Raw genomic sequence first — 21,422 nt, 5'->3', positions numbered from 1 at the left:
ATTATTATAATTTTTATTATATTATTGTATATTCATTTCGGATATATACACAGGTAGACCCACAGGTTGCTTGCAGTCGTTTTCAGTTAGGGCAGAGTGAGAGATATGAACCTTAAAAAATGAGGGAGTGTAAATTACATTTATATCCTTGCATTCATTTTTTTTTTTTTGATGGAACTCCTAACTCTCTTTTAATTAATTTATTTATTGCATTTTTCTTTATGCCTTTCCATGTCCTTTTCTTGGCTTGGTCTGGCCTCTACAATCTTGTATAATTGGCAAAGTTAATACGTTACACCACACCACTACGCGATGCGAACCACGCTCCGAATTCTCTAGAAAGAATAATTTGTCACTCTCATTAATTATTCTTTTTTTTTTATATATATATATATAACTCTTATTAATGAACTCACTATATACTATAATAAGGATTTTGATGATTTAAAAAAATAATAATAAGAATTTTGAAATAGGGCGAATAATTATAATAATTAGTTAATTATCTTTTTTATATATAAAACTTAGTAAGTATCTCACGCGACGGATATATAAAATATAAATTGTGTATTGTAATTAATAATAATTACTTAATAAAATTATATTAAAATTTTAACTTTACTATTAAAAAATTTGTAAGATAAATACTTAAAATATTAAATTTGTTACTTATAAATACCGAAATTCGAAAAATAGTAACATAAATCCTCATTTATGGTTTTACTAGATAACTAATTAGCCGCCTTTCGTGCGGCGAATTAAATAAAAAATAAAACTTTAATATAATAAAAAAGAGAAGAAAGTTTTATTAATACAAATTATCTTAAAAATAATAATTTTAATTTATAAAATTTTGAAATAAGATTTTTTTTTTAGTACAAAATCAATTTATCTAATTATATATTATTATTGATTATTGATTTAGCTTTTTTCAATAAAATAAAATAAAATTGTATACCAAAGAAATAGAAGAACTAATAAAATCAATTAATTAGTATCGTACTATTATTCTATTCACATAAATATATATTCAATAGATTAATTTATTGTATATATGACATTTAACATTTATATTTGAATTTTATAATATATTAATTATTAATATAGATATTTTTGTTTAAACTTAATTTGAAAACTTAATCATAAAACCTTTATTCATTGTTGCTACCACATTACATTATCATATATACAATGTTATTATTTTTTTACACAAAATCACACCAAACATAATATTTATCAAATTTCTAAAATCTTGTCATCATAGGTTAAAAATAATAAAAATTAGATATTTCTATGAGATTATCATGGGGTAACCTACAAAATAAGAATGAAAAATACTAAAATTTAAAAAAATTGTAAAGAAACTCATGGAAAGAGAAATCTATAGAAAACTTACCATGGAATGTTGGATCTGATGAAATTCATAAAAGAAAAAGAAACTAATCACTATACAATGTTATATCTACAAAAGAAAAAGAGATATAGTATAATGATTAATAAAAATTGAGAACTTTGTAATGAATTCATAAAAAGAGAGTTCTATAAAAATGTATAATAAAATATGCAAAGAAAATATATACCCAATAGAAAATTGAGATCTTGATGTTGTCTATTGATGTCATTGTTATGCTCATTATGATATTTTAAACAACAAAAGAAAAAACATTAAAAAAAAACATATAAGATTAGAGAATGAGAAAGATGAAGAATGTATGCTCTAAAAGACTAAAGAAACGAAAAAATAAAAAAATTAAAAAGAAAAGAAAGAAAGAGCAGCCAAATTAATAAAACATATATAGCTTTAGGGTTATTAATTAGTAGTGTTGCTTAATTAATAGAAAAAGAATATTTTAAGAATTTTGATATGAAAAACACAAATTTCGTGATGTACTATTGATTTATTATATGTATATAGACTAATTAGAAATTACGTGCCGAGGCACGTAAATATTAGTTTCATTTAAAGTTTAGTTCTTTATTTTTATTTAGATTTTTATAACTAAAGGTATGATTATGCGAATGATTTGTTGTATTAAAGTAATATTTGTGTTATTATATTTAGTTAGTAAAATATAATTGTGTATATATAAGTCATAACAAAATAATATTTATTATTTACTTATAGAAAATTTAGAGGAACAAAAAAGGGTCAGTTGGCTAAATATGCCACGCTCACCCTAGTTTTGGTGAGTGTTGTATGGCTATCAAGACATATGGCTGACATAATTTGTGTAAACTTATACGGTAGGCTCGCTGCCGACCCTCCATTAAAAAAATTTTTTAGAAGAACAAGATATAGGTTTTGCAAAATTTAAAGCAAACATTATGTAACAAAAATTAAAGAAAATGTGCATGACACATATACTTAGTTTTATTTTAAGTTATTTATAAAAGAAATGATAAGTTAAAAATAAATAATATATCCCCATCCAAGGACATAATAGCCATCTTTCTAAACTAACATTTTTAAGCAATAAAAGTGCACACTACCATTCCAAACGAGCATGTTTAGTTTAGTATAATGGAGATTGTATTGGAATCATTATTACCATTACATTGTTTGCTTTCATTTTTAAAGTTATCACCACATAATTTCTTTGAAATAACACTGAATTTGATTCTATTGAAACACGGCACCTCTTTGCAAATTCAGTTGGAAGTATGTCAACAGATGAACATATGAAACCACTAGAGTATGAGTTGTTACGAGGATCATATCTTAGGAGAAACATGATTGCAAAAACATAGTTTATCGTACTATTCTCTCTTAAATATACCATAATTGATAAAATAGTGTAACTTGAATTATGTCACAGAATAATAACTAAACCTGAAAAAAGGTGAGTCAATGGAAGTTGTTTGATTGACACATTCTAGTGAACCGCCTATGTCACAAGTTATATCACACAGTCTAACCAGAGAGCATCCTTTCCTCATTAACTCCTGAAGCTGTTCATTACTTAACCATCGAGGAAATCTTTACTCCCAGTACATGCAATTCACTGCCCAAGAAAACATACAATTTGACTTTAAGAACAAAATGAACATCCCAAACCAAACATATATCAATATAGATGATATATGGATACTAAAACCAACCTTCCAAGATTAACAGCAAAAGCAATCAACATGAACATGAAATGTGCTAGAACCTAATCAGGATTGAAGGTGGAAATCAAGGGCGTACCAATTACAGACGCATACAGGGCGATTCTTTCATGAAAAATAGGGTTGTAGTGTTCCAAATGTGCATAGTAGTCAGCTTGACATACAATAATATACAACAACTTTGAGGCTAGTGAATGTTGAGTTATTAGACTGTTTCAACTTGCAATGCTTACATATTCAAATCATTTCAAAGTGTGCAATAGATAGAATATATGTAGAATTTGTCTTTATCTTAATACTTTTAAGTTTTCATTTGGAAACAGAGAAAATGTACTAACACAATACTTCTCAAGTAAATTAATGCACTACATATTTATACTGTCAACATGAGGATTGTTGGGAATTATTTTACCAGGATCTTAGATCTACTCACAAGTATGTTTATTAACATCCTAAATATGAACTTTCTAAAACGATAAAATAAACACATATAAAGTTAAGAAAACCTTACATTGATGCAGCGGAATAAATGTCTCCTTCCACTCAGATCTCTAACCCTTGATTCCTTTCTGTAGCAGAGTATAATCAAGATCTGAGCCCGAATCTCCTTCTTCTTCAAGCTTTGATCCTTCACAGTCTTCCAATCTATGATTGAGTTACTGCTTACTGTGTGTGGGCACTTACTCTTTCACTAGGGTCACGAAAAAGATGAAGGAAAAGAGGGAGAGAGGTTTCGGCCAAGGTAGAGAGTGAGGGAAGGCTCAGTTTTTCTGAAGAGAGAAGTTTCTGTCAGAAAGCTTATGAAAGCATGTGTTGTGAATGAGCCATCACTTTCTATTTATAGGCAACTTACTAGGTTTAGGTTTAGAATTATTTGGCATTAAAATAATGAAAATATTAATTTGAAAAAGCCTTATAAGTGGCCGGCCATAGGTGTTGTAATGGGCCCCACTTAATTTTGCAATTTTATCAAATTTTATCTCTATTTTCTTAAAAATGCCAATTTTCCAATTCTAACCTTTTAAATGCCAAAACTAATTATTTAATAATTAAAATACATTATTAAATAATATTGTCATTTAATTTAATTATTAATTAGACATATAAAGTCTATTAATAAATAAATAAACCTAGAAAACTCTTTTCCTTACAATTTCACCCCTGAATAGTGAAAATTCATAAAATCAGACATAGTCTAACTTTAGAATTATAATTGATCAATCACGAATCAATTAATGAGTCTTATAAGCAGAATGTTCTCAACTAGAATGGGGACCATGGATCTATATGCTGAGCTTCCAATAAGTGAACCAAATTTACCAAGTAAATTCCTACTTATTAATTCTTCGTTGAATCCACTCTTAGAACTTAGAATTGCACTCTCAGACTTATATAGAGCATATTGTATGTTTCACGATACCAATATACTATCTCATTTAACCATTGTTATAATCTTATTGTGATTTAAAGATCCTCTATATAGATGATTTACATCGAGATGGGATTTCTTTACCGTTCTCACCCCTCAATGTATTTTGCCCCTTAAAACACTTAGCTACCTGTAAATGGTGTTTAGTGATCTAATAATTAGTCAGTTAAACAAGAGCTCATCCATTTACTTCTATTTGCTAAGCTCGAAGGGAATCATCACTTAACTTCTATACACCAGTAGAAGCTATAGATTCCATATTTATGTTCAAGCACTCCCACTCAATCATACTATCATGTTCCCAAAATATACGTATCACCCTGACCCAAAAGTAGGCTTAACTAATAAATCAAAGAACATGAATAGCACTCCTGAGTTGAGCCCAAGCATATCAGGATTTAGATTCTTTTCAATCTTAAGATCAACTACTGATATTGACTTGGAAAGATATGTATAACGGTAAGTTTGTAATATCTTAACTTAGTTGCAATATCGGTCCAGTCCCATGTATACTCCATACATTCGAAACTAGTATACTTTGCTAATGTCTGGAAAGAACATAACACTTACTCCAAGTGTAAGTACACATCATCGCTGATTATCACATTAGTGTAAATCCAATAACACTGATGAAACAGGGACCAAAACTTTTGATTCATATGATCACAATCACATTCCACTATGTTGACGATACTGCAATTGTGAATAAACATATGATCTGGATTTAACTGATTTTGTGTGTATGAATGTAATAAACATATTAAACATATTAAACCATTAGCATGTAAAATTCATGCAAACATCAATCACTTCAAATTTCTTATATTGATAACTAATCAGATTGTAAAGAATTTTATTTAGGGCATAAAACCTAACAAACTCCCACTTGCACTAATATAAAACAACCGCGCAAATTGGTCAATCTGATGTCTTGATCTTCAGATCAAGTGTAGTGTATTTTAATCCACCCAAACTTCTGGAAACTAGTTCATAAATACTCTTATGAAACATCCTTTACTATATGCTTTACTCATCAAGGGATACTCGAAATCTTTCTTGTTTTAAAAGTACATCTGAATTAACAGAGGACATATCTCTCATATTGAAAAATATGTAATTGAGATAATACAGTGTAGACTTTTCTTCAGTGATATAACTTTCTGGTATTTTCGAATAGACCAAGTTATAGTTCTTCTCTGGTAGAGCTTGAATTATTATACAATAATTCCTCCACCCCCAAAGTAAACACCATCTTAAGAATTTCGAAATTAGATGGTGTGATACAAAGACAATCGATACACGGTTCCTTAATATACCGACATATAGATCACTTTCATAAATCTTTCTTGAATATCTTCTAATGTTCCCTATTTGATTACATCTCAGATAGCTCCCACTCAATAGCAGATGTCTGGTTAAATAATACTTTTAACCTCTGATTGTTTAGAGAGTTACATAGTTGTGACTTTTGTATTAGTCTGAAACTTTAAGTTAAGACTAAGTCATCAACATAGCAGACTAGTATTTGAAGTGAAAAATACATGCCAGAGATAAAGTAATCAAAATTAAGATACCATCAAATTTTATGAGGATTAAGAATTCTATGTTCAAGTCATTTGAATGGACTGAACTAGAGTTCTTTATCTTATTCTCATAATTCTGATAAGCTATACCTATCCATGTGAATGGTTAGATTTGCTTTTCAGTAGTGTTCTTAAGTACCTATCACAATTATCAACCTAATGAAGATGGGTATAGAACTTTAAAATTCTCCCACTCAATTAAGGTAGTGTGAAACTTTAACAAAGAACTTTCAAAGGTATCAAACTCTTACTTACAACAGTAAAATTGAAATGGAACATACAATCAAGATCAAGAATTTATATTGACAATAGCTGACTCATTATATTACTTCTATGTTTAAACAAGATATGTGTTTCATAGGGAATTTTGGGATAACCTCCACCCCTAAGTATATAGAGATTATGATCCACCCCTAAAGGTTGTAAAGATCATGATTCTCTAAGTGTGATAGAGTTTATGTGGAGTTGAATACTATCCAGAGTTCATTAGATATAAAAGATCGTTGAACTGCATAGTTTTCTTAACTTTTCTCCACCCCTATCAGATCATAAGATCCTTTTATTAAACAAATTCTTAATAATTGTATGAGAATGAACAATTATTGATAAACATAGAAATAATTTCTAGTGTTTATATAATATAACTCTATGAAGAGTTGTAAATATTATAGAATTTGTATCAATAATAAAAACACTTACACATACAAACATATAAATATAATGTGGTAATAATTGATGAAGATAGAATTAAATGAAGCTCAATCTCATAAATTGCAATAGGGAATTTCGAAAAAAAATAAAACTTTATTAATAAAAAAAATTGCAACAATATGAGAGAAACAGGGATAAATATCCCTAACTAAAATTTGAAATCCAAATTGTCTTTAAACTAAAACAATTAATTCAAAAATTGAAGAGCTTCATCTTCATCTGGACGATTTCACCCTTGGTCCAGCTTGCTGATCCAACTCAATTGAGTTCAAGTAGCTTGGCCTATAAGAAGAAGAAAACATATAAACAAAGTTAGTCCAGAATTATAAATCCAATTGGATAATAATTCACTAAAACTCTTAAAGTTTATGAAAGGAAATACCTTGTTTCTTTGCAAGAAGTTTAGGACATTGGGGTTTCCAATGGCCTTTTTCATTGCAGTGGAAACACTTTCCTTTAAGTGTAGCATCACCAGAAGGAGCAGTCTTTTTCATGACTTTTGTTCGCTTCTTGGTGTTCTTCCACTTCTTCTTCGATTTGGGCTTTGAAGCAGAGGCGACATTTGCTTCAGGTTTCATCGTCCCATTACCATTACCAGGATGAGGTTTACTCCCTTTCTTCTTGGGTCCTCCAATCAAATTTTCATAAGTTTGAAGGTCATTGACTAATTCATGAAAGTCAATTTCCTTCTTATTCATGACATAATTTGATGTGTATGGTAGAAATGCTTTGAGTCGAGCCGTTCAAGATAAGACTTACTTGAGTAGCACTGTCCATGTCAGCACCATGATCCTGGGCTTCTTGGAAATAACTGGACATGAGGAGAACATGATCACGCACGTTTTGATGAGGTTCCATCCGTGCGTTAATGTACTTCTTAGTCGCGTCAAAGCGTGGCCCGAAGTGATGCCTTACCGAATAGCTCATTTAACTTCGTCATAACTTCGGCGGCCTTCTCGGTTTTAGAAAACCGAGTTTTGAGGGTGTCAACCATGCTAGAAAGCATAAAGTATAGAGCTTTGTCATTTGCCTTCGCCAACGCTCATACTTTTCTTTCACGGCTTTGGATGCATTATCCCTGTGCACTTCGGTGACGGCTCGGTTAAAACAAACAAGGCACTTTCTCCTATGAGAGCAATATTAATGTTCTCATTCCATTTATTAAAGTTAGATCCATTCAGCTTATTTTCAGTTAACAGTGATAACATGGGATTCATTTTGACAAACAGGATACTACAAAATAATAGAAATCAACAAATAGAAATTAATAATGGTTTAACACACAAAATCAATTCAGAAATTATAAGCACATAGCAAGTAGGAATGATATGAGAAAATACTTAAAAATTCAATCCTAAATAATTTCCAAGGTTTTCAACAAACTGATATCAGTGTCCCGTTTAGGCGAGAGTCAAAGCTACCATCCATTGAATAGAGTTGTCAGCTCATCTAAAATGTTAAACATTCTAGCAACCTTTTATTCGATCAAGATCAGAATCCAGCGTTGTCCCGTTTAGGCGAGAGTCAAGGCTATTCTATCTCATGAGCTTCTACCATTGTTTCGCAATTTGCAAGTCAAATATGGTCGCCACCATTAGGGTGATCTATACCATATAAAACACTTGCAAACCACTTATCATGCGAGATTAAACGGTGCGAAATTGCTAATGAACGTTCCTCCATTAGGGAGGATTACTCACTAAAACAAACGCGGTGTAAAACCCACAATGGAGATCGAATATCTTAATAATAATAAAGCTCATTATTTAAAATGTATTTTCTTTATTATTCTAATAAATAAATCTCATTAAATTCAAAATTTAAGAATTAAAATTCAAAATTAAGAATTTAATATAATATTTATAAAATTATACTAGATGGTGATTGAAATAAAATTAATTATTTCCATCTTAGTAATAATTTTAAATATAAATATTAAGGAAATTAATTTAAGTTGAATTAAATAAATAATTAGCAACTTAAAAATTTCCTTTGAGAATATATTTATTGGGTTTCGAAAAATTAAAGTATATAAAAATACAATTTTCGAAAATAATAAAAATAGAAAAGAAATACTTCAAGCAAAAATATCACCTATCTAGATTTTCTTTTGACTAGTTAATTCAATTTCTAATAATATATATATATATATATTTTAAATTCATTTATTTTTAAATTAATCAATTAAATGAAAAAATCATTGACTTGAGTTGGTCCAAGAATTAATTAAAATAAATAATTAATTTACAACTCAATCTATTTTTCAAAAAAAAATTCGAAAATATTGCATAATTAAAATGCAATTTTCGAAATTGATTAATAAAATAAAGAAAAATATATATTTTGAAAATTATTTAAATTTAAGTTGAAAAATTAGATTTCAACCTAAAATTAATTTTCTATTTAATTAAGTGTCATGAAAAATCAATAAATATTTAAGTATCATGATGAAAATCAACTTAGATATTTAGATTTTCAAGTTAATTAAATATATTAAATTCAAGAAATAATAATTAAGTTTAGAGAAGCCTTAATTATTAATTTCTATTTAATACTAGGAAAAATATACTTAATAAAATTGTACCAAAATTAATTATTTAAATAATTAATTTCACAAAAGTATAATATTTTCCTATATAAGTATTAGAAATAATAAGTAGTCTAGAAATTACTATCTAGAAAATATCTTATTTGACTAAGTATCTTTTCAAAAATTTGAAAAAATATCTAATTTAAGTTATATAGAAAAAATCTAAAACTTAAATAATTTCAAATCTAGATTTAATTAAATATCACAAATTAAGTTGTAACCACTTAATTTGAAGATATCTTTTGAAGTTAATATTTGAAAAAATATCAACCAAAAAATATCTAAAATATTCCATTTTAAGTTAATATTTGAAAAGATATTAACTTAAAAAATATCTTAAGAATCTTTAATAACTAATGCCTAAGATTCCTCAACTTGATTTAAAATTTAAATCAAATATTCAAATTTAAGTTTGTTAAGAAAAATCAGTTGATACAACTAATTTATAACTTAAATAGGAATATTTAATTAAATAAGTTCCAGAAAGAATCTTAGTTAGTTAAAATTCTATATTTAATTAAATACAAGAAAAATACAAATAGTTTATCTAGAAATAATATCTAAACTAAAAGTGTTTTTCTTAAAATTAACTTTAAAATATTAAAATGAAAATAAATTTTCATATATTTTAAAAGTTAATTATGTTGCTAATTCAATTTTATTAGGTCAAACTATTATAATTAACCTAGTACGAGTTATTCAAATCGAGCAAATGGGCCTTCACAATTGGGGTAGTTCATGTGAGGGGTCTTTGGGTTCAGTATGTCGTACCCACTTCTATGGCACCCAACTCTCACACAAGGCCCAAAAGAGAGGAATTTAACCTTAAAATGAATAACTGTTATTAATTGAATAGGTCCAATAACTAAATGGACCTAAATAAAATCTATCATGGTGTGACATTTTATTTAGCAACAACCTATATGCATCTATATAATAAAATAAACATATAGGCTCACACAGGCACACTTTGGATGGATCCTATCATGTTGCTAGGTCATACACAGATGAAGAAGATTGTAAAATTTACCTGTTACAAATTATTTACTTGACCAAGGGAGCCCATCAGATCATTAGATCTGGCAAAAAGTAACCATGGCTATTTGCAATCAAGTAATAATAGGTTTTTAAAACTTACATACAAGCTAAAAACACATACTCCTGCAACAAGGTTAGCTGGATAGTTGGAAGTAGGATTTATTTAATTTTAAATAAATAATTTCGAAAAATAAATAATTAAATAAAATATTTTAATTAATTTCGAAAAAATAAAAAAATAATTAATTTCGAAAAAAAATAAAAAAAATATTTAAAATTTCGAAATTATTTTTCAAAAAAAATTTAAAAATAAACCTACTATTTGAAAAATTAGGTTTCAACCAACCTAAATATCATTTCAAAATTTGCTAACTACTTTTTAAAAATTAAATGTTATTTTAAAAATAAAAATTAAATAAAAAATTAGAAAAGATAAATAAAATATCTTTTCAAATTTTTAAATTTAATTTAAATAAATAAAATAACAAAATTTAAAAGTTAGCAAAATATCTTATATCTATTTAAAATTACATGATTATAAATATCTTATTTTAAATTTAAATAAGGTCAAAATATCTAAAAAGATTTAAAAAAATCTTAATAGATAAGATATTTTTAAAATATCTTAAAAGATAAGATATTTTTAAATATTTTAAAAGATATTATAAATATCTTTAAAAGATATTATAAATATCTTAAAAGATAAGATATTTTTAAATATCTTAAAAAATATTATAAATATCTTAAAAGATATTTTAAATATCAAAAAAATATCTGACCTTAAATTTAAAAAAAATATAATCAAATTTAAAAATAAGATAGATTTTTAAGCAAAAAGATAAATACTAGTTCTATTCAAATTCAAATTACACTAATATCTTGAATTAAATTAAAAAAAATTAAATTAATTCAAAATGATAATTAGAATTGAATTAGGAATAGTAATAGTATATATATAAAACCATACAAAAAATTGGAAGTTAATTCCATGAAAAGGTATGAAAAATTGAAGAAAATTGAAAAAATTCGAAACTGTACGGACAGCTCTGCGATCGCAGGAAACTATCAGCACAGCCCCGATTTTGTCAAATCTTCCAAAAATCATAACTAATTCAAATAAAATCCAAATTGAGTTCTGTAAAAGGCTAACTTGCTTAATTTTTTTCATACTATCCAATAAAAATAATTCCAGAACCGAAATAACAATTATTTTTCACGAAAATTTCATAATCATCAATCAATCATCAAATAACACTCAATACAACATAATACCATCCAAAGAACATACAAACAATCGTTTTAAAGTCCAAATTACATGTAAGTAAATCAATTACCATGGCTCTGAGGCCAGTTGTTGGGAATTATTTTACCAGGATCTTAGATCTACTCACAAGTATGTTTATTAACATCCTAAATATGAACTTTCTAAAACGATAAAATAAACACATATAAAGTTAAGAAAACCTTACATTGATGCAGCGGAATAAATGTCTCCTTCCACTCAGATCTCTAACCCTTGATTCCTTTACGTAGCGAGTATAATCAAGATCCGAGCCCGAATCTCCTTCTTCTTCAAGCTTTGATCCTTCACGGTCTTCCAATCTATGATTGAGTTACGCTTCTTGTGTGTGGGCACTTACTCTTTCACTAGGGTCACGAAAAAGATGAAGGAAAAGAGGGAGAGAGGTTTCGGCCAAGGTAGAGAGTGAGGGAAGGCTCAGTTTTTCTGAAGAGAGAAGTTTCTGTCAGAAAGCTTATGAAAGCATGTGTTGTGAATGAGCCATCACTTTCTATTTATAGGCAACTTACTAGGTTTAGGTTTAGAATTATTTGGCATTAAAATAATGAAAATATTAATTTGAAAAAGCCTTATAAGTGGCCGGCCATAGGTGTTGTAATGGGCCCCACTTAATTTTGCAATTTTATCAAATTTTATCTCTATTTTCTTAAAAATGCCAATTTTCCAATTCTAACCTTTTAAATGCCAAAACTAATTATTTAATAATTAAAATACATTATTAAATAATATTGTCATTTAATTTAATTATTAATTAGACATATAAAGTCTATTAATAAATAAATAAACCTAGAAAACTCTTTTCCTTACAATTTCACCCCTGAATAGTGAAAATTCATAAAATCAGACATAGTCTAACTTTAGAATTATAATTGATCAATCACGAATCAATTAATGAGTCTTATAAGCAGAATGTTCTCAACTAGAATGGGGACCATGGATCTATATGCTGAGCTTCCAATAAGTGAACCAAATTTACCAAGTAAATTCCTACTTATTAATTCTTCGTTGAATCCACTCTTAGAACTTAGAATTGCACTCTCAGACTTATATAGAGCATATTGTATGTTTCACGATACCAATATACTATCTCATTTAACCATTGTTATAATCTTATTGTGATTTAAAGATCCTCTATATAGATGATTTACATCGAGATGGGATTTCTTTACCGTTCTCACCCCTCAATGTATTTTGCCCCTTAAAACACTTAGCTACCTGTAAATGGTGTTTAGTGATCTAATAATTAGTCAGTTAAACAAGAGCTCATCCATTTACTTCTATTTGCTAAGCTCGAAGGGAATCATCACTTAACTTCTATACACCAGTAGAAGCTATAGATTCCATATTTATGTTCAGCACTCCCACTCAATCATACTATCATGTTCCCAAAATATACGTATCACCCTGACCCAAAAGTAGGCTTAACTAATAAATCAAAGAACATGAATAGCACTCCTGAGTTGAGCCCAAGCATATCAGGATTTAGATTCTTTTCAATCTTAAGATCAACTACTGATATTGACTTGGAAAGATATGTATAACGGTAAGTTTGTAATATCTTAACTTAGTTGCAATATCGGTCCAGTCCAATGTATACTCCATACATTCGAAACTAGTATACTTTGCTAATGTCCTGGAAAGAACATAACACTTACTCCAAGTGTAAGTACACATCATCGCTGATTATCACATTAGTGTAAATCCAATAACACTGATGAAACAGGGACCAAAACTTTTGATTCATATGATCACAATCACATTCCACTATGTTGACGATACTGCAATTGTGAATAAACATATGATCTGGATTTAACTGATTTTGTGTGTATGAATGTAATAAACATATTAAACATATTAAACCATTAGCATGTAAAATTCATGCAAACATCAATCACTTCAAATTTCTTATATTGATAACTAATCAGATTGTAAAGAATTTTATTTAGGGCATAAAACCTAACAAGGATAGCCCAGAAACAAGATTCGATAATGTAGAATGTACTTTATCAAATGACTTTGTTGAATCCTTGTTTTGAACCATGTCTTGGCAAGTGACAACACATCTATAAACTTGAAACACCCTATTTGATGCCCTTGCTGGTTGAGATACATCCTTACCCCTTACCAAAAGAAACACACATAAATTGCAAACTAAGAAAACTTAATTTCTGACATTGTTTTATAGATAGGGAATGTTGGACCATATGTAACCTGAAATTAACCATTTTAAATAGCTTTGGAAGCTTGTTCGGATCCACAAAACTGTGAGGAAGAAGTTTAAATATCTCTCGTGCTCCAAGAGAAACTACATAGCACAAAATTTATTTAAAATTTGCATTATCACAATAGTATAGAATAGAATATGGTTACAATAGGTGGTGAAATTGGAGTAAGTTTCAATGTTAAAAATACCATTTCCTGAGCTAGTAAATACAAAACCAAAGGACAAATTCCTGCTGGCAAGCCCAGCTGAGATGCTATCTCTTCACCCACTGAAATTACTGCAGCTTTGGCCGCAGCCAAAGATGAATACATATAAGATTCACCCAAAGAAAGAAAAGGTGTTGAATATCCAAGACTCAAATACCTTGAAAACAAAAACAAACAATAAAGACTAAACAAATAGTTTTAAATAATAATTATTCAGTGCCAGAATTTCCAAAATGGTTTCAGTAAAAATGGTACATACGCAGTCCAAGCCCGATTAATTATCTAATAGAATAAATGACCAGAGATTCAGAAGAACCATTAATATGAAAAATTCTAAAAATCATTAAAACCTACAATTTGCTCAGTTGGAACCAGATTAGTTAATGAAATAAGAAGGAAAAAAGGAAAAACAAACTCACTGGAAAATTCGCATACCAGATTCGTTAGCGAGTTCCCAAACTGGATTTGATTCTTTACCACCAACTCCAACGATCCAACTTGCTCCAAGCGCTACTTACACTCCACCAAAATCCTCTTTCTGTATTCTCCAGTTTCGAATCATGATCTTCTTGCTGCTAAAAAAAGCATGAAAACCATAAATTGTTTGATTGAAAAATTCAGATTCAAGTGGAAACTTTCACCATCGATTGAAAGAAAAACTCACCACTAAGAGTTGTTACCTATTAAAAATTTAGAAAAGAATGTCTGTGATTTTTAGGAAGAAAAACTCACCATCGATTGAAAGAAAAACTCACCACTGAGAAATACTATAGAGAGAGAGAGAGATAGCGAGAAGGAAGCCAAAAAAAAAAGTCGATAGTCCCTGAACAAAATTATGCAGATTTTCTTCGACGGAAAAAGGTCGATTTCAATCGATTAAAAATACTATAGGGATTTCTAGAGATGTTATTGCATATGGCATCCTAGGGGATGAGCAATTCATATTTAGAAATTAGATTTGGCTTTCCCTGTTAGAGTTATACGATTAAAATTAATTTTAATTTTTAAAACATTAATATTAATATATTTAGATAATAATAATGCTAACCTTCTCTAGTCTCTGTTAAAAGTAATATTAATTTATTTTAAAATTAATATTAAAATACATCTTAATAAAAAAAATATTATTTTTGAATAGAAAATTATTTTAAGAAAAAGTTACCCATGAATTTCTTATAAACCAAGAATTCAGTTATATAGGCACACTTTATATAGAATAGATACTTAAAATCAAATATATAAATATATATAGATTAATAATTTTTAAAAAATTAGGAAAAAACAGATAAATATTAAAAAAAAAATTAAAAAATGATATATGTATACGATTAGTATTAATTTTACTTAGTTTGAAATTTTTTTGAATTGTATAAATATATTTCTTATTAATTATTCAATTATTATATATAAAAATAATTAAAAATTAAAAATTAGATAAAAAGTGATTTTAGAGTATTATTTTATTACTTTAAATGAGAGAATAAATAGAGTTAATTGGAGTGTTTTTAGAGTGCCATGTCACCGGCTCATACTTCTCCTTTATATATATATAGATTTTTATTCTAATGTGTGTTTTAAGTTCTTGGTTCGAATTTTATTGTGTTTGTTAAGTTCTCGTTTCGAATTTTATTATGTGTGTTTTTAATGTTTGAGTTTTAGTATTGTACTGGAGTTCTAATGTTTGAATTTGTGTTTATGAGATCTGTTTTTATTTGATTATTTATTTTTTTAGTTATATTTATAGATTTTGAGAACTTAAAATTTGATGTTGTTTATATTGATCATTGGTATTGAAAGTTCGATTTTTCATACAGGAGTTAAAGTTTGTCTTTTCGTTTCACTGATTGAAAAATATTAGTAGAAAGTTTATGGAATGAGAATTTTGAATATATGAAAATAGAATTGAAAAAGAACATTTGAATCGAGAATCAAAGTTTATTGTCAATCTCCTTACAAAAAAAAAATTATTGTTAATCTGTAAAGATAATATGGCTGGACGAAGATGGAAAATTAATTTTTATTTCATTTAATATGGGTTAATTTTTTTTTTTTGAATAATATTAATTTATTTTAATTATTTTTTGTTTTTTAAAATTATTTTTTCTAAAAGAATTATTAGTTTGACCAATACTATATTTTTTCTAAAAGAAATATTAGTTTGACCAATACAAACCTTTTCAACAAAGCCTAAGTTACACTTTTGGGCTATTGGTAATATTTTCTGAGGTGATCGGCGTTCCAGGCCCATGGCACAATGTGTAACACCCTAACTAACATAGGCGTATTACGTCATTTTTAAACATGTTGTGCAGCTCGTTGCTAATCAGCGAGGTTTATGGAAAACGTGATTAATTAAAATTTTTCCTTTTTAATTAAACTTATAAAATAATATTACAAAAGGCTCGGGATCCCGATTACAAAATCATTTACAAAAAGATTTAACTGCTTATACAAAATAAATGTCGCCTAGCGACCAGTTACAAAATCAGCCTCGCTGTCCCGATGATCGTACGCTCCAGGCCTAACCGCCCCGACATGTACAACCTTCATAAGCTGGTTCACGGTCCATCAGCTTTAGCCTTGCCTTTACCTACACATAAACGTAGAACTGTGAGTCGACAGACTCAGTAAGAAAAGCATAATAATATTCATACATAATCCCGGTCATGATCAGACGCTCATACCCCTGATCATAGCCCTAACTGCCGTGTCCAACACGATACTGAGTCCCGCTACTGCCGTGTCCAACACGGTACTGAGCCACTACTGCCATGTCCAACATGGTACTGAGTTCTGAACGTTCACAGGGACGGTACTATTGACAAGTATCCTCCTGATTGGTCGAACCGGTCATACTTCGGCTGCTGGTCATACTCCAGCCTGTACCGACGGGATACGTCAATAGTACGGAACCACCAACCAAGTGTCAGCCTGATCGGCCGAACCGGTCATACTCTGGCTGCTGGTCATACTCCAGCCTGTACCGACGTGACAGGGTTGGATGGTTCGAAGGCAACATACATAACTAAAGTAATCTAACAGGTTTCCTACATGCACGCTAAACATGTAATCTACATATGCATACTGTTATACTAATCTTACCTGGATTCCGAATTCAGGTGTGCCGGTCAACCTGACTGGAACTTTAGCTGAGCGGCGGATTACAGGCTCCTAAACCATAAAAATCACAACACTATAAGTGACACGCTAAATCACTTCCCGGGGACTTAAACTAGGAACTAAAAGTTTTCCTATCGATAAAAAGCATGGCAATACCCCCTAAAACATAAAAACGAGGAAAACTAGGGTCCCTGAATTTTCCCCAACCGGTAGACCGGTTGCCCAACCGGAATTCCGGTTCTGGAAAATTCAGAACCCTCATCCGGAATTCCGGATGCACAACCGGAATTCCGGTTCCTCGCAGGCAGCAAACCCAAATTTTCATAACTTGCACAAATCAACCCCAAATCACATGAAACCTTCCAGACCTGTTCTATACCTCCCCTAGAACATTTCCAAAGCATTAAAACGACCCAAAAATCACAGATACGAAAAATGCCATTGGAGCTCAAGCTTTGAGTTCTAAACTCAAACTTGAGCAAATCTAAACAACATGCAACCAAACTAGCTAATCAAGCTTAGAATAACCTCAGAAAACAATAACAAACATCAATAACATTCCAGCAACAAAACATAACCATTTCCTTCAAAAATCACATATTTTACATAGAAAACCCATAGCTTTAAACAAGATAGCAAGCATGCATTAAAACCTAGATAATCCATTCATTTTAAACCTAATTAAGCTTCTGAAAACAACATATAAACACAGCAACAATCATCCAACCAAAACTAACATGCAACCTACCATTTTCATCTTAAAAACTTCAAGAACATTAAGAAAGGATGAAGAAGACTTACTAGGAACTAGAGATCACAAAATCTGCTCAAAATGAGCTTGAATCACCAAGGAAAATTCCACTTCCTTGCTGCTCAAGGAGGGCCGAAAAAGGAGAGAGTGTTTGAGAGAAAAGAGCTTTGAAATTTCTATTTTTTTTTCTAAGTATAATTTTGTAAGGAGAATAGAATGAAATAAAATCCACCTATATCATTTTATTTCAGCCAACATTTAGTAAAATAAACATTTATTTTTCAATAATAAACTCACTAGAAGACAAAATACTAATGGGGCAAAAAGACCAATTTGCCCCTCCACACTAAAACCACATAAAAATCACTAAAGGGGTATTTTTCGGAAATTCTAAATTCCCGGCCATTCCTGACATTCCCAATGTCTAATAAACCGCCCCAAACTACTAACATACTAAGTTGTGATTTCTACTCAGCCAAACACCGAGTTCCAAAAATACCGGGCACCGGAAATGCAAAATATGAAAACTACTGAATGACATAAAAATGCATTTCTGAATTCCATAAATAACAGTATAATAAATTATTTAAATAGCTATCAATAATTTCATAATTAATCATAATTAACTGCTAATTTCCAAATTAAACTAAGCGGGCTTTACAACTATCCCCCCTTAAAAGGATTTCGTCCCCGAAATCTAACCTGAACAACTCTGGATATTGAGCTCTCATATCTGACTATAGCTCCCAGGTGGCTTCCTCCACCTTGCTGTTTCTCCAGAGAACCTTGACCAATGCTATGGTCTTATTTCGAAGGACTTTATCCTTTCTATCTAGGATCTGCACTGGCTGTTCCTCATAAGTCATGTCTGGCTGTAGCTCAAGGCTCTCATAACTGAGTATATGAGAGGGATCTGAAACGTATTTTCTCAACATCGAGACATGGAATACGTTGTGAACTGCTGATAAGGCTGGAGGCAATGCTAACCGATATGCCACTTGACCTATCTTCTCGAGAATCTCGAAAGGTCCTGTAAATCTAGGGCATAACTTGCCTCTTTTCCCGAAACGTTTAATCCCCTTCATCGGAGATACCCGTAAAAACACATGGTCCCCTACTTGGAACTCAACATCTCTGCGTTTCGGATCTGCGTAACTCTTCTGTCTGCTCTGTGAGGCAAGCATTCTAGCTTTTATCTTCTCTATCGCCTCATTGGTCCGCTGCACTGACTCTGGACCTACGTATTTCCTCTCCCCTGTCTCATCCCAGTGGATGGGAGATCTACACTTCCTACCTTATAACAGTTCATAGGGAGTCATCCCTATTGTACTCTGATAACTGTTGTTGTAAGAAAATTCTATCAACGGTAGATACTTATTCCATGAGCCTTCAAAGTCCATAACACAGGCTCTCAACATGTCCTCCAATATCTGAATTGTCCTTTCGGACTGACCATCTGTCTGAGGATGGAATGCTGTACTGAATTTCAGCTTTGTACCCATTGCTCGTTGCAAACTTTGCCAAAATTTGGAGGTGAACTTCGGATCCCTGTCCGAAACTATAGACTTCGGTACCCCGTGAAGTCTTACTATTTCTCTGACATACAACTCTGCCAACTGATCCACTGTAAAAGTTGTTCTAACCGGCAGAAAATGAGCAGATTTCGTAAATCGATCCACCACTACCCAGATGGAATCAAATAAACCCCTGGTCCTAGGCAACCCGACCACAAAATCCATCGTGATATCTTCCCATTTCCATTCTGGTAGGGTTAGAGGCTGCAACAACCCTGCTGGTCTCTGATGTTCAGCCTTAATCTACTGACAAGTGAGGCATCTCGATATGAATTCTACCAAATTCTACTTCATACCGCTCCACCAGAAGTACGGTTTCAAATCTTAGTACATCTTAGTGGTGCCGGGATGCAGAGAATACGGGGTAGAATGAGCCTCCTCAAAGATCTCATTCCTAAGTTCCACACTATTCGGAACACAAACCCTGGCTTTATACAAAAGCATCCCACTGTCTGACACTGAAAAGTCCTTGGCTTGACTAGCCAACACCTCATCTCGGATCTTCACTAACTCTGGATCTGTCATCTGAGCAATTTTTATTCTTTTCAACAGATCAGATTGCAGCGTTAAGTTGTGAAGCTGACCTACCACAAACTCAATGCTGGATCTAACCATATCCTCTGCTAGCTGAGGTGAGATCTGAACCATACTAGCTACTTGCCCGGGACCCTTTCTGCTCAGGGCATCGGCCACTACATTGGCTTTTCCGGGGTGATAGAGGATCTCACAATCGTAATCTTTCACTAATTCCAACCAACGCCTTTGTCTCATATTCAAATCCTTCTGAGTAAAGAAATACTTGAGACTTTTATGGTCGGTACAGATTTCACACTTTTCCCCGTAAAGATAATGCCGCCAAATCTTTAATGCGAAAACCACCGTGGCCAACTCTAGGTCATGAGTCGGGGATCGCTGCTCATAATCCTTTAACTGACGGGAGGCATAAGCGATAACCCGATCGGCTTGCATCAACACACACCCCAAACCCTGTTTGGATGCGTCACAATAAACTACGAACTTCTCCTTGTCTGAAGGCAAAGCTAGCACTGGAGCAGTAATGAACCTCCGCTTTAACTCCTGAAAACTATCTTCACACTTGTCTGACCAAATAAATCGCTGATTTTTCTTTGTAAGTTCGGTTAGGGGCATTGAAATTTTAGAGAACCCTTCGACGAACCTACGGTAGTACCCAGCTAAACCTAAGAAGCTTCTAATCTCTGTCACTGTCTTTGGTCTCGGCCAATCCCTGACGGATTCGATCTTCCCGGGATCCACCTTGATCCCATCTTTGCTCACAATGTGCCCTAGGAAAGACACCTGAGATAGCCAGAACTCACATTTCTTGAACTTGGCATAAAGCTTATGTTCTCGAAGTCGTTGCAGTACCATCTGAAGATGTAACTCATGCTCCTCTTCTGATTGAGAGTACACGAGGATGTCGTCGATAAACAAAATCACACAGATATCGAGGAAATCCTTGAATACTCTATTCATCAAGTCCATGAATGCTGCAGGAGCATTGGTTAGTCCGAATGACATAACCAGAAATTCGTAATGTCCATACCTAGTGTTGAAAGCCGTCTTCGGAATGTCCTCCTCTCGGATTCTCAACTGATGATAACCCGAACGGAGATCAATTTTAGAAAAGACCGTCTTCCCCTGAAGCTGATCGAACAAATCATCGATCCTAGGTAATGGATATTTATTCTTCACCGTCAGCTTGTTCAATTCCCTGTAGTCGATGCACATCCTCATAGATCAATCTTTCTTCTTGACGAATAAAACCGG

General features: G+C 31.1%; 1 protein-coding gene, 1 long non-coding RNA gene and 1 other non-coding gene across 3 annotated transcripts; 1 reads left to right on the top strand and 2 right to left on the bottom strand.

Moving 5' to 3' along the window:
- Positions 1-2,141: 2,141 nt before the first annotated feature.
- LOC115718280 (U11 spliceosomal RNA) lies at positions 2,142-2,270 on the top strand. Its single transcript, XR_004011862.1, has one exon. It is a non-coding gene; the product is annotated as a U11 spliceosomal RNA (small nuclear RNA).
- Positions 2,271-2,719: 449 nt separating this feature from the next.
- On the bottom strand, positions 2,720-3,494 carry LOC115724722 (uncharacterized). The gene is made up of 2 exons (XR_009688088.1): positions 3,188-3,494; positions 2,720-3,002 (listed from the first exon to the last, which is right to left on the bottom strand). It is a non-coding gene; the product is annotated as an uncharacterized LOC115724722 (long non-coding RNA).
- Positions 3,495-13,715: 10,221 nt separating this feature from the next.
- On the bottom strand, positions 13,716-14,824 carry LOC115716964 (uncharacterized). The gene is made up of 3 exons (XM_061116458.1): positions 14,172-14,824; positions 13,971-14,064; positions 13,716-13,879 (listed from the first exon to the last, which is right to left on the bottom strand). The coding sequence occupies exons 1-3, from the start codon at positions 14,292-14,294 to the stop codon at positions 13,716-13,718; spliced, it is 381 nt and encodes a 126-aa protein (XP_060972441.1). The 5' UTR covers positions 14,295-14,824.
- Positions 14,825-21,422: the final 6,598 nt, after the last annotated feature.

The sequence above is a fragment of the Cannabis sativa genome, chromosome 5, assembly GCF_029168945.1.
Source record: "Cannabis sativa cultivar Pink pepper isolate KNU-18-1 chromosome 5, ASM2916894v1, whole genome shotgun sequence".
NCBI lineage: Eukaryota > Viridiplantae > Streptophyta > Magnoliopsida > Rosales > Cannabaceae > Cannabis > Cannabis sativa.
This window is presented reverse-complemented; position numbering and strand designations above follow the sequence as displayed.